Here is a 20,441-nt window from a genome sequence, read left to right as displayed (position 1 = left end):
GAGGAACATACGTTCTAAGAAGGGTCTCAGCGCAACTATGCATAGGCGGCGATGGATTTCCATGGGTGCATTCAGCCTACCGCGACGTCCTTGCTGTACTGACCGTCGGACCCAGCTGTATGGACACATAGCGACCCGGTATACTACTGCAGAACGCGGCTGTACCGGTATCGACGCTCCATACATCGACTCATCTTTATCCAAAGACGTACTTTCGCCGGGCAACAGGCGAACAGATAACGCGTGCAAGCGCTATTGCGCTATCTACTGGAAACACGCCACCTTCGATATCTTCTCGATACTACACCGGCTCGCTAGGGAAAGCAAAGTGCGTTACCCGCGTCCTTGGTAGTGGGCGGCTGGATAAATCACCACAGTCGCTTAAAGGCATGGTCAATATACCTCAGTGCGTCGGTAATATGACGGCATTCTAGAGCTCCCATCCGAGGGTCTCTACACAGGACCGAGAGCATCGCGCGATATTCTACCACCTACGCCTTCCCTTCTAGCCTACGAATCGTCTAGTGTGTTTCGATAGGTAATCAAATTCAGGACTACCGGGTCGTGTTGTCGTATCCGAGCAAAGCAAAAACACTTCGAGCCGAGCTGGTTTTGGCCGAACCTCTAATCCGTGGCTATGCGAACGGACTACTCACCGAATGTAACGGGCTATGACGCCTAGGCCCGGGCTATATACGCCAAAGCGTTGCTAAAAGCTAGATACGCGTCAACGGTGGTCCACACACAGGATGCTCGAGCTCTTCCATCGCTATCCGAATACACCGAGGAGAACGTGCTCAGCCAGCCATCCCGGGATACGCCGGGGTGGCTGGGAAACATGGGCTGATCTGGTAGGAAAATCTCTGCATGCATCGCGGGCCGAGAGAACTCGCGCATTGATCGTGTTGCAGTCCAGCGTCGTAGTTCATTTAGTCATGTTGAAGTTGCTTGAGTTTTGCTGCGCCTGCCTTGTGGCTGGGTTCGCATTATGCGAACCACGGTACCAGCTGTCATAGCGTGGTGCTACCTTTCAGCACGCATGTATACTTACGTCTACACACCCTGCAACCACCAATACTAGGTCTTTGCCTTCTGACCCCGCATCGCAGACGGCAATGTCGGGTGTCGACCACCGACTGCTCCCCACGCGTACCTACAATTCTGCCTCAATGTACATGCAGCATGCGCATATCCACGTATTGGGTCCCATTGCCTTGCCTTTGTTGACATCAACGATATGGAATAACTGTGGAAACAACATCACTGTTACTGTTGACGACTGCATTCCAATTCGCGGGAAAGTTGACAATCCCCCGACACGTTCGGCTCCGTTGCGCCTCTCATCGCGACATCATCATTCAACGCGACCGGCTAATGCTTCTCCCCAACCCACTCCGAATCACACATACCTACCAGATCCATGAAACAAGCCAGGCTAAAGCCTGAAACATACAAGTTTGCTACTACGGTAAATCCAGCAAAATACCCATCCGCAATCTCCTGCGAACACATGTTGTAGATCAAACATTCGACGTTGCAAGTGTCCACGATGCCATGTTCAACCCAAGACGGGCGCATCCCTCCTGTCGAGTAATTGACGTGCGTCGCGGGTCGGCTCTGCATGTTTTGACACGTTCGGTATCTTTGACCCTGCATTGCAGACGTGCCTCGGTGAGGCGTGCATGCGCAGGCTTGCTCGTGTCTCAGATGTGGCAGGATTGTACTGCTGCAACCTTGCTCGTGGAGGTTGTGATGTAGAGTAGGATGACATCACGTGTGTGATATGCGCCTGCATGCGCGCTGCGCGTGCGCATTGCGTTTTCATGCCTCTACTGCTATGCGATTATCTCTGTCTGATAGTTCGTATCTCCGCATAAGTGAAAAGTCGATGGTCGGATGAAGGCGACTTTTGATATCCATTCGTTTGAACATCAAGTTGCGCCTGCCTCAATAAGCACGATGCATGTGTGACCCCGCGTGATGTGCAATCTCAGCGCGCAAACACCCAGATCACAGATGTCCAGTGTCTTCTAAATTCTAGCTACACCAAGGTGCCCGCAGTCAATCAGAGTTTCAAATTATCGACCAATGCCTGCTATGATGATCATCGCAACCATACTCTGTCTTTTCGCTCATGTCTTTATCACATATCCGCTGTACCAACTCTATCGCAATTACCTGTCCGCACGTAAGTCTGGCTTGCGCACCATCATAAGTCCTGTCACCCCATATACTCTACAATGGCAGCTGGTGGCCAGTCTATTCCGAACGCGCCTAGAAAGATACCGGTGGTTCAGGGCCATTGACTGGACATGCTGCTGGCAAGATAACGACAAGTTACATCAAGAACTTGGTCTTTGCTTCATTGTGGTGGCGCCAGGGCATAATGTGCTATGTACTAGTGACCCGAGAACGATTGATCATGTACTCAAGAATTGGATGGGTTATGTAAAGCCTGATAATGTGAACGGTGAGTCCGACGATGTGTGATAGGAGACTGGAATCGGAGACTGACTATGGCTGTAGAGATATTGGGCACGTTTGGGCAAAACGTTGACACGGTATGTGCCATATGCTCTGGAAACTCGCAGTTCACCCCATATTCTTAGTACTCGGGACCGTAAAAGCTAACGCAAAAAGTCAAATGGCAATGATTGGATCCGTCATCGCAAACTCACAGCGCCATGCTTCAACGAGCGAGCCTCAGTCACGGTATGGAACGAAGCTCTGCAACAGTCGAAAAACATGATCGAGCGTTGGCTTTCATCCCCCGGCGGAAGAACGAACAGCATGATCAAAGATACCAGTACACTGGCGCTCAATGTCATCTCTTCGGTCGCTTTCGAGAATACTGAAGTCAATCAGCCGACACCAGGTCACCAACTGTCACTTCGCGATGCACTAGTGACGGTGATGAGTACTTCGATCTCTCCGGCTATAGAGGGTATCATGCCAGTCTTCAAATTGCCCGTACTCGGATCGCTACTTCCAACCAGTACTAGGAGGCTGCTACTCGCCATGCATGAGTTCCGGCAATACATGGACGAAACTGTCGTAAGAGAGCGATCAAAAGTGACCGGCGGGCAACCCAAAGCTGCTACACTCATCAGTACGCTGATCAGGGCCAACGATGCAACCAACACTGGAAGTGCGGGTTCGAAAGCTAAACTATCTGACGCTGAGTTAAGAGGCAATATCTTTATTTTCACAGTTGGTGGACTGGAGTCTACTTCAATCACACTATCATACGCATTGGCTTTACTGGCTGTGCACCCTGAGGTCCAAGACTGGGTAGTGGAAGAGCTGGATGAAGTCCTGAAAGACGAAGCAACTGATGACCCGGAGTATGCAAGAATGTTCCCGCGACTGAAGAGGGTAATCGCTGTTATGGTACGTCTTCGTTCGCCATCAACACCAGTCATCTACTGTTACGCATCGTATGATCGAAGACTAACAGAATTGCAAGTACGAAACGCTACGTCTCTACAGTCCTTCGCCACCTCTTCCGCGTTCGACTTTTCCTGCACATCCCCAGCGTACTATCCCACAGACCAGTTTAGAGTCCAAGAAAGCCCATGAGAATGTCGTTCTTCCGGCTAACACCCAAATCATGCTCAACTCATGGGCTTCTCACACCTCATCCGCCAACTTCCCCGATTCGCTTACTTGGAACCCGAAGCGCTGGATTCAGTCGCAATCCGCCGGAAGTAGCAAGGTAACTCTAACCGAGATACTGTCTGCTGAAGAACTCAAGCACCCAACGAGTGGTAGTGGATTCTTCGCATGGGGGACTGGCCCGAGGATCTGCCCGGGAATGAAGTTTAGTAAGGTGGAGTTTTGCAGTGTGTTGAGTAGCGTCCTGGAAAAGGTCCGGGTTGAAGTGGTGTGTCAAGACGACGAGAAGGTGGGGGTGGCTGGACAGAAGGTGATGAGTATTCTGCGGGACTCATGTGCAGACCCGCTGCTGCTTCATGTCAGACAACCAGAAAAGTTGGAGTTGAGGTTTATCGAGCGCTAAAATCTGTCGACGTTAATGTTAAATGCAAGATTAGGGCATATAGCACTCGGATGGTCGTCACAAGGCGCAAAGGGTTGTAAGCGATAGGCGATTGTCAAATTTTCATGTAGTAATCGCTGCAGAGTGGTACAGGATATGTTACCCGCAGTGAAGCAAACATCTCTGACTAAACTGCATACTGTGTAGTTTTCCTCTCCCGAAGCCTTCCACGCCATGCGCCTATATTGCGGCGTCTTTCCATCTCGGCCCGCGTCAACTCAGGTGCTCGCATCATAGTGGTCAATCGGCCCTCCATCTCTTTCTCGGTGAGTTCGCCTTCCACGAACTTCCAGGTATCCGTTACGACGACATATTCGACCTTATCTTCGGTACCGTGGTGAATCCAACTTTGTCCATCCAGCTTGCTTGGGCCCTTCCAAGTCCATTCCTTCAGCTCAGTGTTCTCAGCGCTCAGATATCCCTCGAGCTCATTATTCTGGAAGTTGCCGCCTTCTCTTCGTACAGGTAGTTTCCATTTCTTGTTTCGCTCGATGATGCGCATCATCTCCGCTTTCTTCCAACTGAGCGTCTCGTACTCAACCCTCAGTACGCGCAAGCCGGGGTTTCCTTCGAAGTAACGTAGCCACTTTTCTTCCATACTCAGTGGCGAATTGCTTTCCCAGAACCACCAGTCGGAGTATCGTATGGTAATAGTAAGCTGGGTTGGTCGGAATTGAGGTATGCTGAGGATGTAGAAAAGTTGATTGCCTTCTTCGAGCCAGAACATCTGCGTGAAAAGACGAACTTTCTGGAGTGACTGCACGGCTTGTGGAGTTAGGTTGCGGAAGAACTTTTCGCACGCTGGAGTGCATGTACGGCCATCAGGTCCACGATCTACGTCGAGATCAGTTTGGCGTAACGTCAGAGGCTTCGCATAAACATACTAAACCAAAAAGCCCATTCCAGCTCTCTGAGGAACACTTTCTGACCCTCCGCGTACGCGAGCTTACACGTGCGCAAAAGTGCACTGCTGCCCTTGAGCGGACCTGAGAAACCTGGTCGGTACCAGTACGAGTCTTCCGGATACGCAGCTGCGCTGTCTTCATCCTGCATGAGCGCCAATTGGAAGATCTCGTTACGGATCTCGCCAGGTATGACATAGAACAGCGGGCTTTGCGGCTGAAAGTTGGAGGGTGGAGGGATAGGATCAGACGCCATTGGGACAGCGCGAGTTTCGTAGCTTGTGATAAATGGTAGATGATCGCGAAAGCTGTCGAGAAGACGTTATGAGTTTATGTACGGCAGCTTGGAGGTTGTCGTATTAGGTAAAGGCTGATGGCTGCCTGTTTGGCGGCCCCGGGCACGCCCGATGTGGTTAGCGGCCCTGCCCAGGCCGTCGTTGCCCAATGGACGGACGCGCTAGCCGTCGCAGACCCACCGGCTGGTCAAATACGGAGATACCCTCAATGAAGGCTATGGTGAAGGAGGGGAAGCAGCAGCCCAAATCTGAACATAGATGTATAGAAACGTCGACTGGATAAAACGATGGGTCAGGCGCGAAGGTGGCGAGTGGAGCTGACACGACGGTTATCGAAGGCAAGTGCATGTGTGACCAAAGAGGGGAAATCACACGAAGCAGCCACACAATCCAATGCGACTAAAGTGACCAAGCGTTTGGTAAAGAAGTCGCGGGCATACCTAGACACTGAGGTTGACTAGGTCCAAAAGCGGGAAATATTGACTGCAGGAAAGATAGATGAAGGGATGGACCCGTGGACGCAGCGGAGCCAACACGTGAGAGCTTAACCAGTAGTACTCAGAGACATTGATCGAAAAGTTCTGGGAAGTGGAATGAAAATGATAGGCTGTATCGCAAACCTATGATGCTTTGCCCTCTAAAGTTATCTGGCAGTGACACATTCTGGTGCTTCACGGGCTTTGACAGAGAGCACAGCGCGACCACTAGACAACCTTGCGATATACAGTGAGTGAAACCTGCTCGAGCTTGCAACATCTGTAAATGCAAGTGAGAGAGCAGTCAGCTGATAGCGCGTTCGCAGCTTACCCAGTCGAGACTAGGCTCGTTCGCGACTTCCTGCTCTCCAGTACTGAACCAGGCTATCGCTCTTTCATCTCACCTGAGATCATCACCCCACGCCTCAGACACGCGCACTCGTCGACATGACTGACTTATGCGGTCTCCCAGACGAGCTCCTGCTCGCAGTCGCCAAATGTCTACGAGACGACACCAAGAACGGATACAGCGATCTCAATCACCTCGCGTTGAGTTGCCGGAAGCTACGACCTATTGCGCAAGAAGTCTTCTACACGGATATCTCAATCACTCCAACCCTGGAACGAGGTCTCGCGCTTCTCGCGCGCACTCTCTTGCAGCGACCCGATCTTGCCACCAGAGTGCGGAAACTGGACGTCAAGCTCTCTTACGAGCAATTCACGCATTCTGAGAGCTGCGTATCCGAGGGATACTATTATGAAGATAGCGAAGAGGAGTGTACCTGCGGTATTCCGGACCTTGGTACTCATTTCATGAGGTTTCTGATCGGTGTCAAGTCAAAGGACGGTGTTCCGCTTCGCAACAAGGGCTGGGAAGATATGCTGATGAGAGGCGAAGACACGGCCCTTGTCGGACTAATCTTGTGTGTTACGTCGGCCCTCAGTGATCTCACACTGATGATCTGGAACTCACCGAGGTGTAACCCCAATGGCAATAACGACGTTGCTTGGACCGAATTCGAAGAAGTGTTCGAATTCAAAGAAGTGTTCGAAGGCATCACCAGGCAAAAGAATTTGGCAGATTGTTTCCAGGGTCTATCTAGGCTGAAGCGGCTATTCACAGATGATTACCCACCATGCAGCTGGCTAAGTTTACCACAGCTTGAAGCCGCGAGGATCAAACTGTTCGAAGGCGCTTACTACGACGGCACGATGATATCGCAAATTACACATGGTGCAACTGTTTCTACGACCTTGACCAGTCTGGTCATCCAAACGGAATTTGAAGCACTCTACTCATATGATGCCATTCACATGAATGGTATGTACGGTCATATGAGAAGCGTTGTCCGCGGCCTTACAAACTTGACCCACCTATTCATTCTGTACCGCACTGTTCTCGACTCACATGACGACTTCGATCCTCGCAACACTCCACGAGGATCTTTCGCGCATATTGTCGCGCATCTGGAGAGCCGCAGTTTGACGAATCTGACTCTGGACGTTGAGCCCACCCTCAAAGATCTGGTCAGGTACATGATCATGTTGGAGTATACTCGCGGTGTATCTCCAATGACCTGGCTTGCTGGATTACCTAAACTTCGCAATCTCAATGCCCCACAGGAAGCTTTCTTCTCTGCGAACGAGGAATTCCGAACTTGTCATCTACCTACCACGATCGAGAGCATCAGTATCATGGATGCAAAGTACGAGACCAAGCGCTACCTCAAGCATCTCCTGGATCGCCAAACAGAATGGCCAAACTTGAAGACCATCAAGATTGGGGAGAGTCCGTGCAACGACCAGTCCGTATATCCAGCTGAGAGCGATGACGACGCTAGCGAAAGCGACGCAGGAGAGCGGCGGAAAGTCTCCGAGGTTGATGACTCAATCTACGAACAGGCTCGGAGCCGTGGTTTGAGGGTGGAGAAGGTGCAGGATAGAACTGCATGGAAGAAGGGATGGGAAGGTCTGGGTTTGTGAAGAGAGTATGTGGGAGCGGGGACGAGTTAGTCAGCAGACGACTGTGCGCTCAATCCGGACTGGCGAGTGACAGAGAACGATACCTGAGCAGACACTGCAATCCAAAATGGCAATATAAACTAGCAATTAGCGATAAGAAACATCTTACGGCTTTAGTAAATGTGAAAGCGGATGATGCATCGATCAAGTGTCTTGAGAAACTTGAACAAGCGCGATGGTACATGTCTTCAAACTAGGCTACTAGCGCTAAGACGATTGAGAACAGCAACGCAGACTTGTCATAGCTTCGGGTAAACTATGCGTAATCGGCTGAGCTTTGGGCAGCTGGGTAAACTCCGGGGGTCGCAGAGCGGGCGTTGCCTATGCTGAGACCACAAGCCATCACGAGTGGTCGCAGAGTAAGTATGGGAGCGATCATATGACTTGAAAACTCTTGCACCGGTGTCATATCGCAGGAGTCTCTTCTCTAGTGTTATGGGTCTGAAGTGGTTGCCTGAAGTTCTGAGCGATATAATGACATAACCAGGAACAACATGAGGTGCAGCGAGAACCTCCGGGCTGCAAAACTGAGTCTCGGTTTTTGGTCGAAGGTTTTCGCAAGATAAGGATAAGTCCAGAGACACCATATGGTGCGGCGCGTACTTCCGGGCTGCAAAATCGGGTCTCGATCGTTGGTCGAACGCTTGCGCGATACAATTCTATGTGATGCGGCGAGTACCTCCGGCTGTGAACTTGAGTATCGGTTCTTGGTCGATGCGCTGATTGTATTCGGTATGTCGTGTTATAGGGTAGCTCTGTGATTCTTGTGACGTGACAATATGCTCGTTGGACGCTTTGAGTGGAGCAAAGACACAGGCGACCTTATGACTCTTCGCCGCCGAGTAGTCTGGTACTGCAGTTAGCGCGCTTTGAGTCTGAATAAAAGGCAGCCCATTCCCCCCTCTCTCTCTCATCAGAACTATCCTCTCATACCATTTTACCATACCCGTCCGAACTCGCTTCAGACAAAACCAGTACACATACCAGTACGCCAGACAAAACCATTACTACATCACTACCAATACCATCGCCATGTCTACCTTTACGCTCTTCCCAAAACTACCCAAAGAGCTCCGCGACGCCGTCTGGCAAGCGAGCATGGCCACAACAGCAACCGTCGAATTCGACGAAGACGAATACATGGTCACAAGCATTTCGTCACCAGCCGCCCTCTTCACCACATCAAAGGAGGCGCAGGCCACAGCGTCGTCCTCCTCTCACCAAAAATTCCCCATCTGGGGCCCAGAAGACTGGGAAGATCTCGCCATAGATCCTGAGAACACGATCCTCGAGATCGTCATCAAACCATCAAAGTCCGCCACCCTCAACATCACATGGACAGACATCTGGGGTGTGCTTGGCGACGCACTACCAGCCACAAAACGCCTTCACATCGCCTGCACCCAGCCTGAGCGCCTGGCCAGGCTGTACATGGCAGAGGAGGCAGAATACCTTGGCGTGGGCCAATCCTGCGTCGAAGCGGGATTGTTCAACAATGCCGAAACCGTTTCGGGTGAGCGAAAAACCCGACAATCACTACACACACACCTCACGGTCACTGCTAGCAAGCATACCGTTGAAGAAATCGACCAGAACGCCTCTGAAAAAGAGGTCACCGTCTGGAAGATGACCAAACACACTTTTTCGGAGTTTGGGCCTGAGGCCAAAGTTTCCGCCAGCAAGGGGCTAGCGCGCGTAGAGGTCGACAATGCCTGTAAGATGTCCGTAAAGCAGCTTCACGACGCTGCGAGGACCTTCGCGCTGGCTGCTGAGGAGGGGGTGGAGGAGGTGTCAGGGGTCGAGGAAGAGGTGGAGGAGAAGTCAGGGGCGGAGCTGACGGAGGATGCTATCGCAAAGCATCTGGAGTGTCAGGGGCTGTGGCCGCCTAAGGCAAAGGATTTCGACTGGGATCCAGAGGGCAGCATCGCGAGTGGGGATGACGAGGCCGTTTGGAAGTGGCTGTAGTCGTTTCGCGGGACTTTTGCATTTGTTTTGGCAGCGGAGAGATGCGATGTCTGCTCCTGGCTGAGGTTTGGCGTTTCGGTTTGCGCTGGTTTTCGACGCGAGTTACTCCCGGCACCATCATTCGCCGCACTTGCGTTTAGTTTAGTAATAAAGTCGTCCTCAAAATACTTCGTCTTCTGCTACTGTGAATGCATTCCTGCCTACACTATTGGGTTGTAATATCCAAACCTGTTCTTCGGATCCCACTCACCCTTTAACTTGACCAATTTAGCGAGCCTAGCATCATACCCATAGATCTCAGGCCTGTTCTCTTCTCCGTTAGCGTAATTAACATAGCAGTGTCGCTTCCTGTTGCTTTTATCTACGCCCATGTATAGCGCATCGCGTATCGCACCTTGGTATGCATATGCATCCTTCGTCGTCTGCGCATCGTCGCCGGCCCACCACAAAACCGGCGAAGCAAGAACAGGATACTCGCGTTCTTCGGGCGCCAATGCAGTGGAAGCTGTATCAATAGCCCGTACGCCTTGCATGCCGTAGTTTTCCAGTAGGGTGACAGATGTATTGAAGCGAGGATCGGCCGTGAGGTTCCCAAATATCGTGAATGCTTCTCGGACACCCTGAAGGTCCCAGGCGGGTAGAGAAACCCCGGCTCCTGCGATGTTCTCATTGCGCCAGCAAGTTTGACTTCCGAGGTTGTTGCCGGTGACCGTGTATAGCTCTACGTAGTTGACGTTCGTCGAAAGTGTAGTAGATACAGGACCGATCGCTATGAAACGCGCGGCGTAAGGTTTAGCTTCCGCTTCCGTACCCTCGTATGCGACAGTGTATGCTACGACAGGCTAGTGAAGGGTCAGCATTTGGCATATATGTTGCCGGGCTCTACTTACATTGACAGGATCGACGGCAGGTATCCTCGCGAACACTCCTGTGAGCGCCAGCTTTGTCGGGCGTTCTATAGTCGGCTCTTCAAAATCGTTGATCAAGCTGAACAGCGCCTCGATTTTGTCGGTGGTGAAGACGAGTGAGTAGACGGTCCAGTTGGAAGGGATGTCGTAGGTCTTCACTCGAAGGGCTGTGACAATGCCAAAGTTATGACCTGCTCCCTGCAGGGCCCAAAACAGGTCGGCATTCTTTGTCCGGGAGGCTTCCATAACTTTACCGCTGGCAAGTACTACGCGTGCGGACACCAGACCGTCGAGAGAGTAGCCGTGTTGACCTTGGAGTAGACTGTGGCCGCCACCTAACAGTGGCCCGGCTACTGACACACATTCTGCAAGTCCTGTGACTGATGAGAGGAACAGTCAGTGACTGTATGTCTGCAGAGACTGGGTCAAACTCACCAGCATACTTGCCCGAGGCGAACAGGGCGCGGGTGATCTCGTATTGCATCGTTCCGCCTCCGACAGTAGCAGTCTTGCCATCCCGACTGAGTGTCGTAGTATTGAGCTTCCGCATGTTGATCTGGATACCGAACGGCAGTCTGTTGAGCGTATTGGTCCACCCATGACCCCCTGTAACGGCCAAGAATGGAATATCGAAACGATTGGCCAATGCCACGGTGGTTTGCACGTCTGCCTCTGTTGCTACTTCGACCACCACGTTGTAATCGGGAGATACGCGTGGGGACGAGCCGCGGACTTGGAGGTCGTCCCAACGAGCATCCCATGGAAACGTGATAGTGGCGCCTTTCGATAATCGCGTGTTCAACGTAGACACTGCGAGTCTCAGGTCGTCTATCCCGGATGCAGATGAGCTATGGATGGCGCATAGCAGCCAAGCGGAAACAGTCGGAAACAGCATAGTGATCGGTTCTTCGTGCGAGCGCTCGAGTGGAGGGTGTGAGGCGGAGAGACGAAGACTGGGGAGGTAGCAAGCACGAGGCGTGCGCGTTGGACTATGCAGTCAATTAACCCTCATGAGGTACTAGCCGTGGAGCAGATCCATGTTGCCTTTGCTGTGCCGCAGATGTCGGCAAGTTGAACGCGGACTTTAGCCCATCGGCTGCACATGTCGCTACGCTACTGCGTCGCTCATTCGACGCGCTGAGTTGAAGGATGCAGAATCACACGGCAGAGCGCCGTAGCGGCGGGGAAGTCGCTTGGGAATAACGTTGCTTCCATACAAACACGTCGTTGGGGCTGTTTGGTGGAATTAGTGTAGTTACCCGTTTGATCGAGTCTGTCGTACGCTTTCGTGCCTGGCCTGAGGAGCAGGAAGGGATGGGCGACAGCGCGTCGAGCAGGAGAGGGTTCGCGTACGCGAAGGCGCTGCCAAGGCGGCCCGGGACGGCACTCTCTTCCCTCCGTTGACTCGTCGGCCACACCCGCCACTTCGATACCCCACGACATCCGCTACACCAACTCATGCGTTATTCGAAGGTCGTCACGATGCTGTACAGCGCGCAATCAGCATGATAATACGCGTCACCTCGTTGTATCTACCAAAACCGTCTGTGCCGCATCATCCCATTCTCAACCGAGATTGGACAACAAAATCTCCAGACGAGAACGCCACGCCGCAACTCCAAAAGGAGAAACTCCCACGCATGGTGTCTACCGATCGTCACTGGCTCCATGCATATCTACCGAAAGGATGTGTTGCTCAAGTGTTGTATTATTGACTGTTATTGTCTGCGCCGCAATGATCATCATGCTTGACCAGTGCCAGCCTTCGGGATAAGCTTTCAAGCATCGCATCAAGAGTCCCTTATTCAGCGCTCACCATCTTACTCCGCACTCACTCAGCGTCCTATACTAGCTTCTACTTGATGACATCCGCGCAGCAGACCTTGGTAGTAGGGCCTTTGAGCTCGACACTCGATGTAGTCGTGTTCACAGCTCTCACGGGGATGACATGGTAAGTGAGCAAGCTATTCTTGTGCGCATGATACACACTTACCCTGATAGGTTTAATGGCGCTGAGCTTCTAGTCACCATTTTCCTCACGTTCAAGCGCTGGTCCGGTAAGTACTTCTACTGCTTGCTCATAGCAACTCTGGGAGTACTTGTCTATCAAATCAACGTCTTCCTCATGATCTTCGCTCCATACCTGAATGCTTACGGGGTGATCGCAAGCATCGGGCTTGGGTGGAGTGCAATGGTCACAGGCCAATCGTTGGTACTTTGGTCACGGCTGCACCTTGTGTGTCGCAGTGTTTGGAAGCTGCGTTTCATTTTGTGCATGATCATTGTCAATGGCTTATGCATGCATGTGCCTCAATTCGTTTTTTCGCTTTTGGTGAGTCCGGCAGATGACAAGAAGACGTCGTGCTTACTGGATCCACAGGCAGTAAAGACTGACGCAATCGACCCGTCTTACAAGCCGTTCGTAATAATGGAACGGATATCTGTTGCCGTTCTCACTACCCAAGAGATCATCATATCTGTGGTGTACTTGGTGGCGGCAGTGCGCATATGCCGGATGGGAGAGACCCTTCAGAGAAAAGGATGCCGTCGAAAAGTTCGATTACTTTTCCTGGCCAATGTCTTCATCATCTTCATTGATGTTTGCACCATAACCCTGGAATATATGGCGCTTTGGGGTGTCTGGTGTAGCTTCAAGGGCTTTGGTTACAGCGTAAAATTGAAGGTCGAGTTTGCTATCCTTAGTCAGCTATGCGACTCAGTCAAGAGCCTCGATGAACAGAGTTACGATTTACATCTTCCGTCAAAGACTGCGGGCGTATCTCGGCAAGATCTTACAGAGTATGACGCGCAGAACCAAATGGATTCATAGATATTCAGCTACTATTAAACCACCGTTCCAAGCCAGCGATTAACAACCTCCGCACACTCTTCAGGCGCCTCCTCCGCACCAAAATGTCCAACCCCATCCCCCAACCCATGATTATCAATCTTCACCCCCTCACCAACGCACTCCTTCCACACATTCGGAAAGTCAAACCTGCTCCCAATGCTCGCCGCACTATATACCAACAACAGCGGGACACCAATCTTCTTGCCCTCCTTCTGGTTCTTCTCCTCTCTTTCAACATCCGTCGTAGCACCTTCCTTGTAGTCTTCACAAGTAGCTTTCAGCGTATGTTCCTGATTGAAGAAATCGCCATAGACGGTTAAGGAGTCATTAGCCTTCAGTTTCTCGATACCAGCATTGCTCTTTCCTGACCAACGCAGGATCATCTCTTGACACCATTTGGAGGGGCCGAAAGCAGTGATCATACGCGTTGCTAGATCGACGTTTGCGAGGAGCGGCCAGTGGAAGTAGCCTGTTATCTCCTTTGCTGCGGTGGCTGGGGAGGTGAAGTGCTGCCATTGTGTGGAGGTTGGGACCTATCAAATTAGCATAAATCCGTTCGAGCATATGTCAGAGATAAACTTACGATATCGATCAAACAAACACCCAAGATCTTCACTCCATCCACCCCGCTCACAGTAACGTGATGAGCAACTCTCGCTCCACGATCATGCCCAATAAGCACAACCTTTACATCCCCATCTCCAATCTTACTCTTCTCAACCTCCGTCTTCAGCGCCTCGAGTACTGCCGTCCCAATGCTCACTTTATCGTTCTTCGCAATCGGTGCACTAGCGCCGTAGCCAGGTAGATCCGGAACGAAGAGCGGTGCCTTGGATGGGAGAAGAGGGATTATGTGGCGCCACCTAGCCTTTTGTCAGATCATCTGATGTATGAAGTGCAGTGATAGGGATGAGAGGAAGTTACATGTAAGCCGATTGTGGATAACCATGAATGAGAACGAGTATGGGGTTGTCATCGCTGGCGTTCTCTAGCGAGCGCGTGTAGCAGCAGACTTTCTCCTTGTTCAAAGTGGACTTTGAGAGACCGAGATCGTTGAACTTGGTGTCTTGGATGTGGAGCGCGGATCTAGATGCCATGTTTGCGATCCGGGCGGCTCAGATTGGTATATTGCTGATTGGGAGTAAAAAGGCGCAACTCAGAGGGGTCTGAAGGTTCCAAGCCGGATAGTGAAGTATGCTGTTTGATCTCGGTCAAATGTCACTTTTCGCGCCCTTTCGTCCTGTGGATTACATTGGGGTAGCTATTAGACCGAGGTATGACGCAATCACGCGACGTCACGTGTGTCAACGTTCGAAAAGCATCGGTTTCAATGCAAGCATTTGTTGCTGGAAAGGCAGGATGATGGAGTCAAATATTCCATATCTTTTGAACTACGATCAACACCCTCAGATGCATCGTATAGTACCGCAGGTCCTCTACCCGAAGACCAAGAACGCCAACGCTATGCAAAACATATACTAAACCCTTCTTTTGACTTATCATTGCTCTCTCGCCAAGATCATCTTCTCACGCTCTGCCTTTCTCCGGACTGTGCCCTTCTTCGTATGCCTCCTCTCATTTTCTTCCTTCCTCTTGACAGCCTTGAGCTCCTCGTTCTTGATCTCACCCGCCTTCTTGACAGTCTTGGGCAGATGCCTGTGTTTCTCGATGCGCTTGATCTCTGGCATGTGCTTGTATCGCTCCTTGAGCGCTGCGTCATATTCTAGCTTCTGCTTTAGGGCGAATGACTTGACGCCCTGCCTCTCAGAAGCTCTCGCTCTCCATAGACGGACGTTGCCATCGTCTGATCCGCTGAGTACGTAGTTGTTGTCGGGACTCCATGCGACAGAGAAGACACGCTGCATTCGCTTGGTGTGGTAGACGTCCCGGGCGTGGCCCTTTGATCGCTCCCAGATCCTTATGGATCGGTCGTAGGAACCAGTGATGAGCTCTTCTCCGGTCGGAGAGAACTCGATCGACATGACTGCGGCAACATGTCCTTTCTATTTGGTGTTAGTAATGAGTCTGGCCTGACCTCGAAATGGGAGACTTACCAAGACTTGCAGCGCACGCTTCATGTTGCGCATGTCGAATATGTATCCATTGTGGTCTTCCGAAGCAACGGCGAAGTTGTAGGCTTCCATGGGATTCCAGGAGATGCAGTTCGCGGGGAAGTTGAGCACAGTGCGGTGTAGGGGTGAGTTGGTGCGGGCGTCGTAGAGGATGACAGCGCGGTCGGTCGCACATGATGCGAGTATCGAGGTTTCGACCTGGTTGAACTTGACATCCGTGATGGTGTCAATGGCCTACTGAATGTTAGTATATGCCTTAGGTCTGCTCTGCATGAAAGACCTACCGACGGCCACACAAGGTTGGAAACAGGGGCGCCAGATGTCCTCGATGTATCGTATATGGAGATGGAGCTGGATCCAGCAGCAAAGGTCGGTAACGAGCGATGGTGCGAGACCGAGGTGAAGGCTGAGTTGCCGTGCCATGTTGCTTTCGGCGCCGATTTCGAGGCTTGCGCATATGGCTCGAACAGCTGAATCTGGCGATCTGATCCACAGGTTATGAGTTTCTTGTCCCGCGTCCAGCACATGCCCTTGACGAGGTTCTCATGCGCCTGCGCCTGCCACTTCTCCTCCCTGCTGGTAAAGTCCCAGACCTTGACGATGCCGTCGCCACTGCCACTGGCGAAATGCTCGAGGGAGTTTGGGTCCTTGGCGAAGGAGTATACACCGTCTACGTGGCCAGGCTCGAAATCGCCGAGGAAGGGCTGCGCAAACATGCGCTCGACTTTTGTCGCATTGAGGGCTCTGGTGTATTCGCGCGCACGCTCGAACGGATGCAGGTTGGGGTCGAGGTTCCTCGTGACCTTGGCGACGCTGGAGCCGGGGGCCTGGGTGGACGCCGTGGACCGGCTGAGGGCCTTGATCTTCATGGTGGTGGTTGTCCAGCTGTGTCGACTGGCTGTCGCGAACTTTGCGGGTCTTCAAGATTTCCTAGAGGCGGCGGCGGGGCCAGCCAACCAGCGTGTTTGGCGCTAAGAATTAATGTGGGGCGGCGCCGGCCAAACTCATCGGATCAAGCGACATGCCACACACCATTTTTGCTCTGGCGACAACCTCGAACTCCAGGACCAAGAACCCCATCACTAACCCGGACTCCAGCCAAAATGAAGTTGTGAGTGCCCCGATGCTGCACACGATCCTCTCTGCGATGCAAATTGGCGCCCCGCGGTGCTCCCCGAAATGCGCAGCGGGACGCCAATTATCGCACCCTGGAAAGCCCACAACATGCGACAGAACAGCTGCTAACAATTCACCAGCCTCAAGGTCGGACGCGTTGTCGTACGTTTGAAATCGCTCGAAATACCCCCATCGCACTCACTCACAGTCCGCCTAGATCATCACCCGGGGCCGCTACGCCGGAAAGAAGTGCGTGATCATCTCACCACTTGACAACGGCACCAAGTCGCACCCCTTCCCCCACGCGCTCGTTGCCGGTATCGAGACCTACCCCTCCAAGGTCACCCGCCGCATGTCAAAGACCAAGCAGGCCAAGAAGAGCAAGGTCAAGCCTTTCGTCAAGCAGGTCAACTGTACGTGGTCATGAGGACGCACTCGCTGGGCAGACGCTGATAGACGCAGACACCCACATTATGCCCACCCGCTACACCATCGAGCTCGAGAACCTCAAGGGCGTCATCTCCGCCGACACATTCAAGGAGGTCTCGCAACGGGAGGATGCCAAGAAGACCGTCAAGAAGGCATTCGAGGAGCGATACCAGTCCGGAAAGAACAGGTGGTTCTTCACTCCCTTACAGTTCTAAGCTTTCCTTCGGTTACGGCTGGGCGCAGATGGGCATGATTTGAAACGGAAGATGCTGCATGAGCGGTGGATATCATAGGATGACAGGACACACAACCGGCCTGCCGTCCAGGCGTGTATTTCGGCTTGATAATCAAAGCATGAAAAATCCGGCATCCGCTCAAGGCATCCGGCTCAATTCACGAACTTCATGAAATGAACATGATTTTCACGTTGGCCACTGTCTACCTCTGGATGATACTGATGATGTAGTGAGGCTCATGCTGACAGCGCAGAAAAGAACGACTGGCATTACCGAAGCGAAACAACGAGCTGATACAGTACACCACGACCCGAGCGCCCAGTATTGCTGCCTTCACGTGCGACGATGTAATCACGCAGACGGCCTCGGTCCCGTCAACGAAGAAGCCGTCTAGGCCCTTGCTGACTCGGTTCACATGCTGATACAGTGCACAGTCAACGCCAATCGATTGAACAGAAGGGATATCGTGTCATTAACCGGTCTATCTTAGAAGGAAAGGCGCGCAGACAGGCGCAAGAAAGTTACTCGACGTTACATCGACAAGCCATACTGATGGACGCCCCTTCGCCTTTGCTTTTCCGATCAGCGAGCCTTAATCACCTCGCCTTTCATCGTACAAACGCCCCGAGATACTATGCAGATCATAGTCGCACTCTACTGCTTAACTTCATCAACCTTCTTCTTTGTCTGCTCCTTGCCCTTGTTCAGGTATCCCAGCACAACGTCACACGCATCGCTCACCATCCTGAGCTCGAAGCTGACTGTCGCAACACCCATCTTGACGACACCGTTGTTGTAGTGCGTCTTCTTGTACTCGTCTTCCCAGGTGCTTCGCACATATGTGACGGGCGAGAAAGCGTACTCCTTGAGTTTTGACGTGTCCTCCTTGACGATGGGCAGGTGTGTCTCGAGGGTGGAGAGGCCAGAGTCACCAAGCTGGTCGGCGCGTGCCAGGTAGGGCGAGAGGTAGGAGTATGGTGTGCGCAGGTAGGGGTGGAAGGGTGCAACGACCGAGTTGTATGTATTGCTGGCGAGGTTGAGGGCGCGCGAGCCGTAGGGGTTGGATTTGAAAGTCTCGACGCTGTCGTGGACTACGGGGTACGAGTGGAGATGCTGGAGGCTGTTAGTCTCGTGCTCGTCTATCGAATCTCAAAGTATGCAGTTGCGGAAGTTCCCACGGAAGCTTGTCGGACAGCTTCCGCGAAGTAGGGTTCATGCTGTAAGAAGGTTCGCGGAATGCTGGGTTGATTGGCTGGGCCGTAAGCTCCGCGCCTGCATCGTGGGTTTCGTGCGCCGTGTTACTGGTCCGAGTAGATTGCGGTTCCCAGGTGCTCGAAACCCCGCGACGGTCCGCAATCAATGCCAGATCGCAGCAAAGTGACCCATGATGTGTGTGAAGAGACGTGTTTGCGGGTGTGATGAGAAAGAGGAAAAGTAAGAAGTACATACCGACAAAGCTTTTGAGCTGGGCGTCTCGCCGTTGGTCATAGGCGCCTGGGAGCTCATGTTGCCGTCGTCAGTTGCGTGTGGTGCCATTAATCGTAGTAGTAGATATGCAGTGTTGCAGGTTCTACTGTGGTGGAAGAAGAATTGTTGGGTTGCGAGGCAGTGGAGGAGTAGCAGTAACGTAGAGCAAGAGAAAAGGGTCCTGGTCGACCTTATTATACGGCTGTGCGCTATGATGTGACTGTATTTGGTTGAGAGGCTTTGCTGAAAAGGGCGTGGTTCAGTGGGCTGGGATGAAGCAGATGCAGTGGCATGTGAAAGTGGCTATCGTCGACAAGCGCCATGTCAATCTACGCGGGGACCTACCAGAACGTCACTACCCAAAGTCGACTTCTCGCCTCGCATCTCGTCTCGAACGTTGAGACCCAGCGTGCGGAGTCGATGCAAGTCAGACGTTACACAGAGCAAGCTGCATCATGCTGCCTTCATGTCTGCCCCGCGTCTCGAACTCTATCGCGCGCCCGTTGAGCGTTGAGGAGCTGGCCTGCAAGGCGTACAGCTTGCGCCTGGCATGTGAAAGACGCGACGCTTTGGCCACTCACGACGCGGCGACGTCAGATAAGGTCAGCCACGCCCCTCTCCTGTTGGCGAAATATTCAAACAGCTTGGCCGCCCTGTATACACGCATATGTCGGGCTTGCATTTCTTGTCCTATCGATCGCGTCTCGATGATACGGTACGTCGACTCCGCTTCCGCGTCAGCTATCGCGGAAGGTCCAATTGCTTGCCGCAAACCTACCATGGATCGGTTGGCATCGTGCATGGCAGCTAGGACTCCTCGCCTCGCAATTGGGTTCTCTTATCACGTCGACAATTCCAGCGCTGCCATTGAACGGTGACGGGAACTGGCTCCGTCATACGTGCCGCATACATACCTCCTGTGCATCAGCAGGATTGCAGGACAGCGCGCGTCTCGATATCAATACGGTGGAACGTGTTAAGGCCGTTCTGGGTCCTGAATGAGAATAGAAACCTGCAAAGCATGTGAAAGTGGATGACGAGGTTTGGCGTGTTGCTAAAGCGCACGAATCGTGTTTTGGCGCACATGCTGAGCGCGCTTACTCATCGGGCGCCGATGCGGAGCTTGCATGTCACGCGTTGCGGCTCAAGCTCACGAGAAAATCTCCTTTCGTCTTTGTTCTTCAGTGGCTTGGCTATCACGAGTCACAACGCCTTTGATCAGCTGCTACCGAGCCCCGATGGAACCGCGGCATGCATCTTCCTCCGAACCTCGATAATCGGCATTCCTTCTTGAGCAGGTGGGCCTGCCGGGAAGGATGCGATAAAGACAGCACGCCACTTTTCACCACAACGGCGGCTTTCACGTGCTTATGCAGTGTGGCGGATCGACAGGCTAAGCGAGGACGGTTCATCGATGATCGCTGTCGTTTGTTGAGGCTAGTTTGACGACATGCGTTCTTGTGCATAAGGAGATGGGCGCAGAGCCTGTTGCGTAAGAAGGCAGCTACACGGCAGCGCGTGGGACGGTAAGGCGCATACCGATAGAAGCAGGTCGGCAGTCGATATCTTCCTCGAGCTTGGGATGGTTTGTCGGATCATCAGGGCTTGGCTTACTCCTACCAAGATGCAGGGCGGTGCCATGGA

General features: G+C 52.5%; 9 protein-coding genes across 9 annotated transcripts; 4 read left to right on the top strand and 5 right to left on the bottom strand.

The window, feature by feature from the left end:
- Positions 1 to 2,745: 2,745 nt before the first annotated feature.
- Positions 2,746 to 4,018, top strand: J4E85_003878 (uncharacterized protein; the record flags this gene model as incomplete). The annotated part of the gene is made up of 2 exons (XM_051468143.1): positions 2,746 to 3,390; positions 3,551 to 4,018. 2 exons carry the CDS (start codon positions 2,746 to 2,748, stop codon positions 4,016 to 4,018), a joined length of 1,113 nt encoding a protein of 370 aa, XP_051327735.1.
- Positions 4,019 to 4,184: 166 nt separating this feature from the next.
- Positions 4,185 to 5,215, bottom strand: J4E85_003877 (uncharacterized protein; the record flags this gene model as incomplete). Its single annotated transcript, XM_051468142.1, has 2 exons — positions 4,185 to 4,891; positions 4,942 to 5,215. 2 exons carry the CDS (start codon positions 5,213 to 5,215, stop codon positions 4,185 to 4,187), a joined length of 981 nt encoding a protein of 326 aa, XP_051327734.1.
- A 963-nt stretch (positions 5,216 to 6,178) lies between these two features.
- On the top strand, positions 6,179 to 7,714 carry J4E85_003876 (uncharacterized protein; the record flags this gene model as incomplete). Its single annotated transcript, XM_051468141.1, has 1 exon — positions 6,179 to 7,714. The coding sequence occupies one exon, from the start codon at positions 6,179 to 6,181 to the stop codon at positions 7,712 to 7,714; it is 1,536 nt and encodes a 511-aa protein (XP_051327733.1).
- A 1,071-nt stretch (positions 7,715 to 8,785) lies between these two features.
- On the top strand, positions 8,786 to 9,718 carry J4E85_003875 (uncharacterized protein; the record flags this gene model as incomplete). Its single annotated transcript, XM_051468140.1, has 1 exon — positions 8,786 to 9,718. One exon carries the CDS (start codon positions 8,786 to 8,788, stop codon positions 9,716 to 9,718), a length of 933 nt encoding a protein of 310 aa, XP_051327732.1.
- Positions 9,719 to 9,918: 200 nt separating this feature from the next.
- On the bottom strand, positions 9,919 to 11,176 carry J4E85_003874 (uncharacterized protein; the record flags this gene model as incomplete). The annotated part of the gene is made up of 3 exons (XM_051468139.1): positions 9,919 to 10,560; positions 10,609 to 11,006; positions 11,062 to 11,176. The coding sequence occupies 3 exons, from the start codon at positions 11,174 to 11,176 to the stop codon at positions 9,919 to 9,921; spliced, it is 1,155 nt and encodes a 384-aa protein (XP_051327731.1).
- A 2,294-nt stretch (positions 11,177 to 13,470) lies between these two features.
- On the bottom strand, positions 13,471 to 14,574 carry J4E85_003873 (uncharacterized protein; the record flags this gene model as incomplete). Its single annotated transcript, XM_051468138.1, has 3 exons — positions 13,471 to 14,010; positions 14,061 to 14,340; positions 14,402 to 14,574. 3 exons carry the CDS (start codon positions 14,572 to 14,574, stop codon positions 13,471 to 13,473), a joined length of 993 nt encoding a protein of 330 aa, XP_051327730.1.
- Positions 14,575 to 14,976: 402 nt separating this feature from the next.
- Positions 14,977 to 16,418, bottom strand: J4E85_003872 (uncharacterized protein; the record flags this gene model as incomplete). Its single annotated transcript, XM_051468137.1, has 3 exons — positions 14,977 to 15,480; positions 15,532 to 15,783; positions 15,834 to 16,418. 3 exons carry the CDS (start codon positions 16,416 to 16,418, stop codon positions 14,977 to 14,979), a joined length of 1,341 nt encoding a protein of 446 aa, XP_051327729.1.
- Positions 16,419 to 16,652: 234 nt separating this feature from the next.
- Positions 16,653 to 17,309, top strand: J4E85_003871 (uncharacterized protein; the record flags this gene model as incomplete). Its single annotated transcript, XM_051468136.1, has 4 exons — positions 16,653 to 16,660; positions 16,806 to 16,827; positions 16,883 to 17,078; positions 17,128 to 17,309. The coding sequence occupies 4 exons, from the start codon at positions 16,653 to 16,655 to the stop codon at positions 17,307 to 17,309; spliced, it is 408 nt and encodes a 135-aa protein (XP_051327728.1).
- A 675-nt stretch (positions 17,310 to 17,984) lies between these two features.
- Positions 17,985 to 18,836, bottom strand: J4E85_003870 (uncharacterized protein; the record flags this gene model as incomplete). The annotated part of the gene is made up of 2 exons (XM_051468135.1): positions 17,985 to 18,443; positions 18,780 to 18,836. The coding sequence occupies 2 exons, from the start codon at positions 18,834 to 18,836 to the stop codon at positions 17,985 to 17,987; spliced, it is 516 nt and encodes a 171-aa protein (XP_051327727.1).
- Positions 18,837 to 20,441: the final 1,605 nt, after the last annotated feature.

Source organism: Alternaria conjuncta (genome assembly GCF_024043145.1).
Source record: "Alternaria conjuncta strain BMP 0040 chromosome Unknown scaffold_5, whole genome shotgun sequence".
NCBI lineage: Eukaryota > Fungi > Ascomycota > Dothideomycetes > Pleosporales > Pleosporaceae > Alternaria > Alternaria conjuncta.
This window is presented reverse-complemented; position numbering and strand designations above follow the sequence as displayed.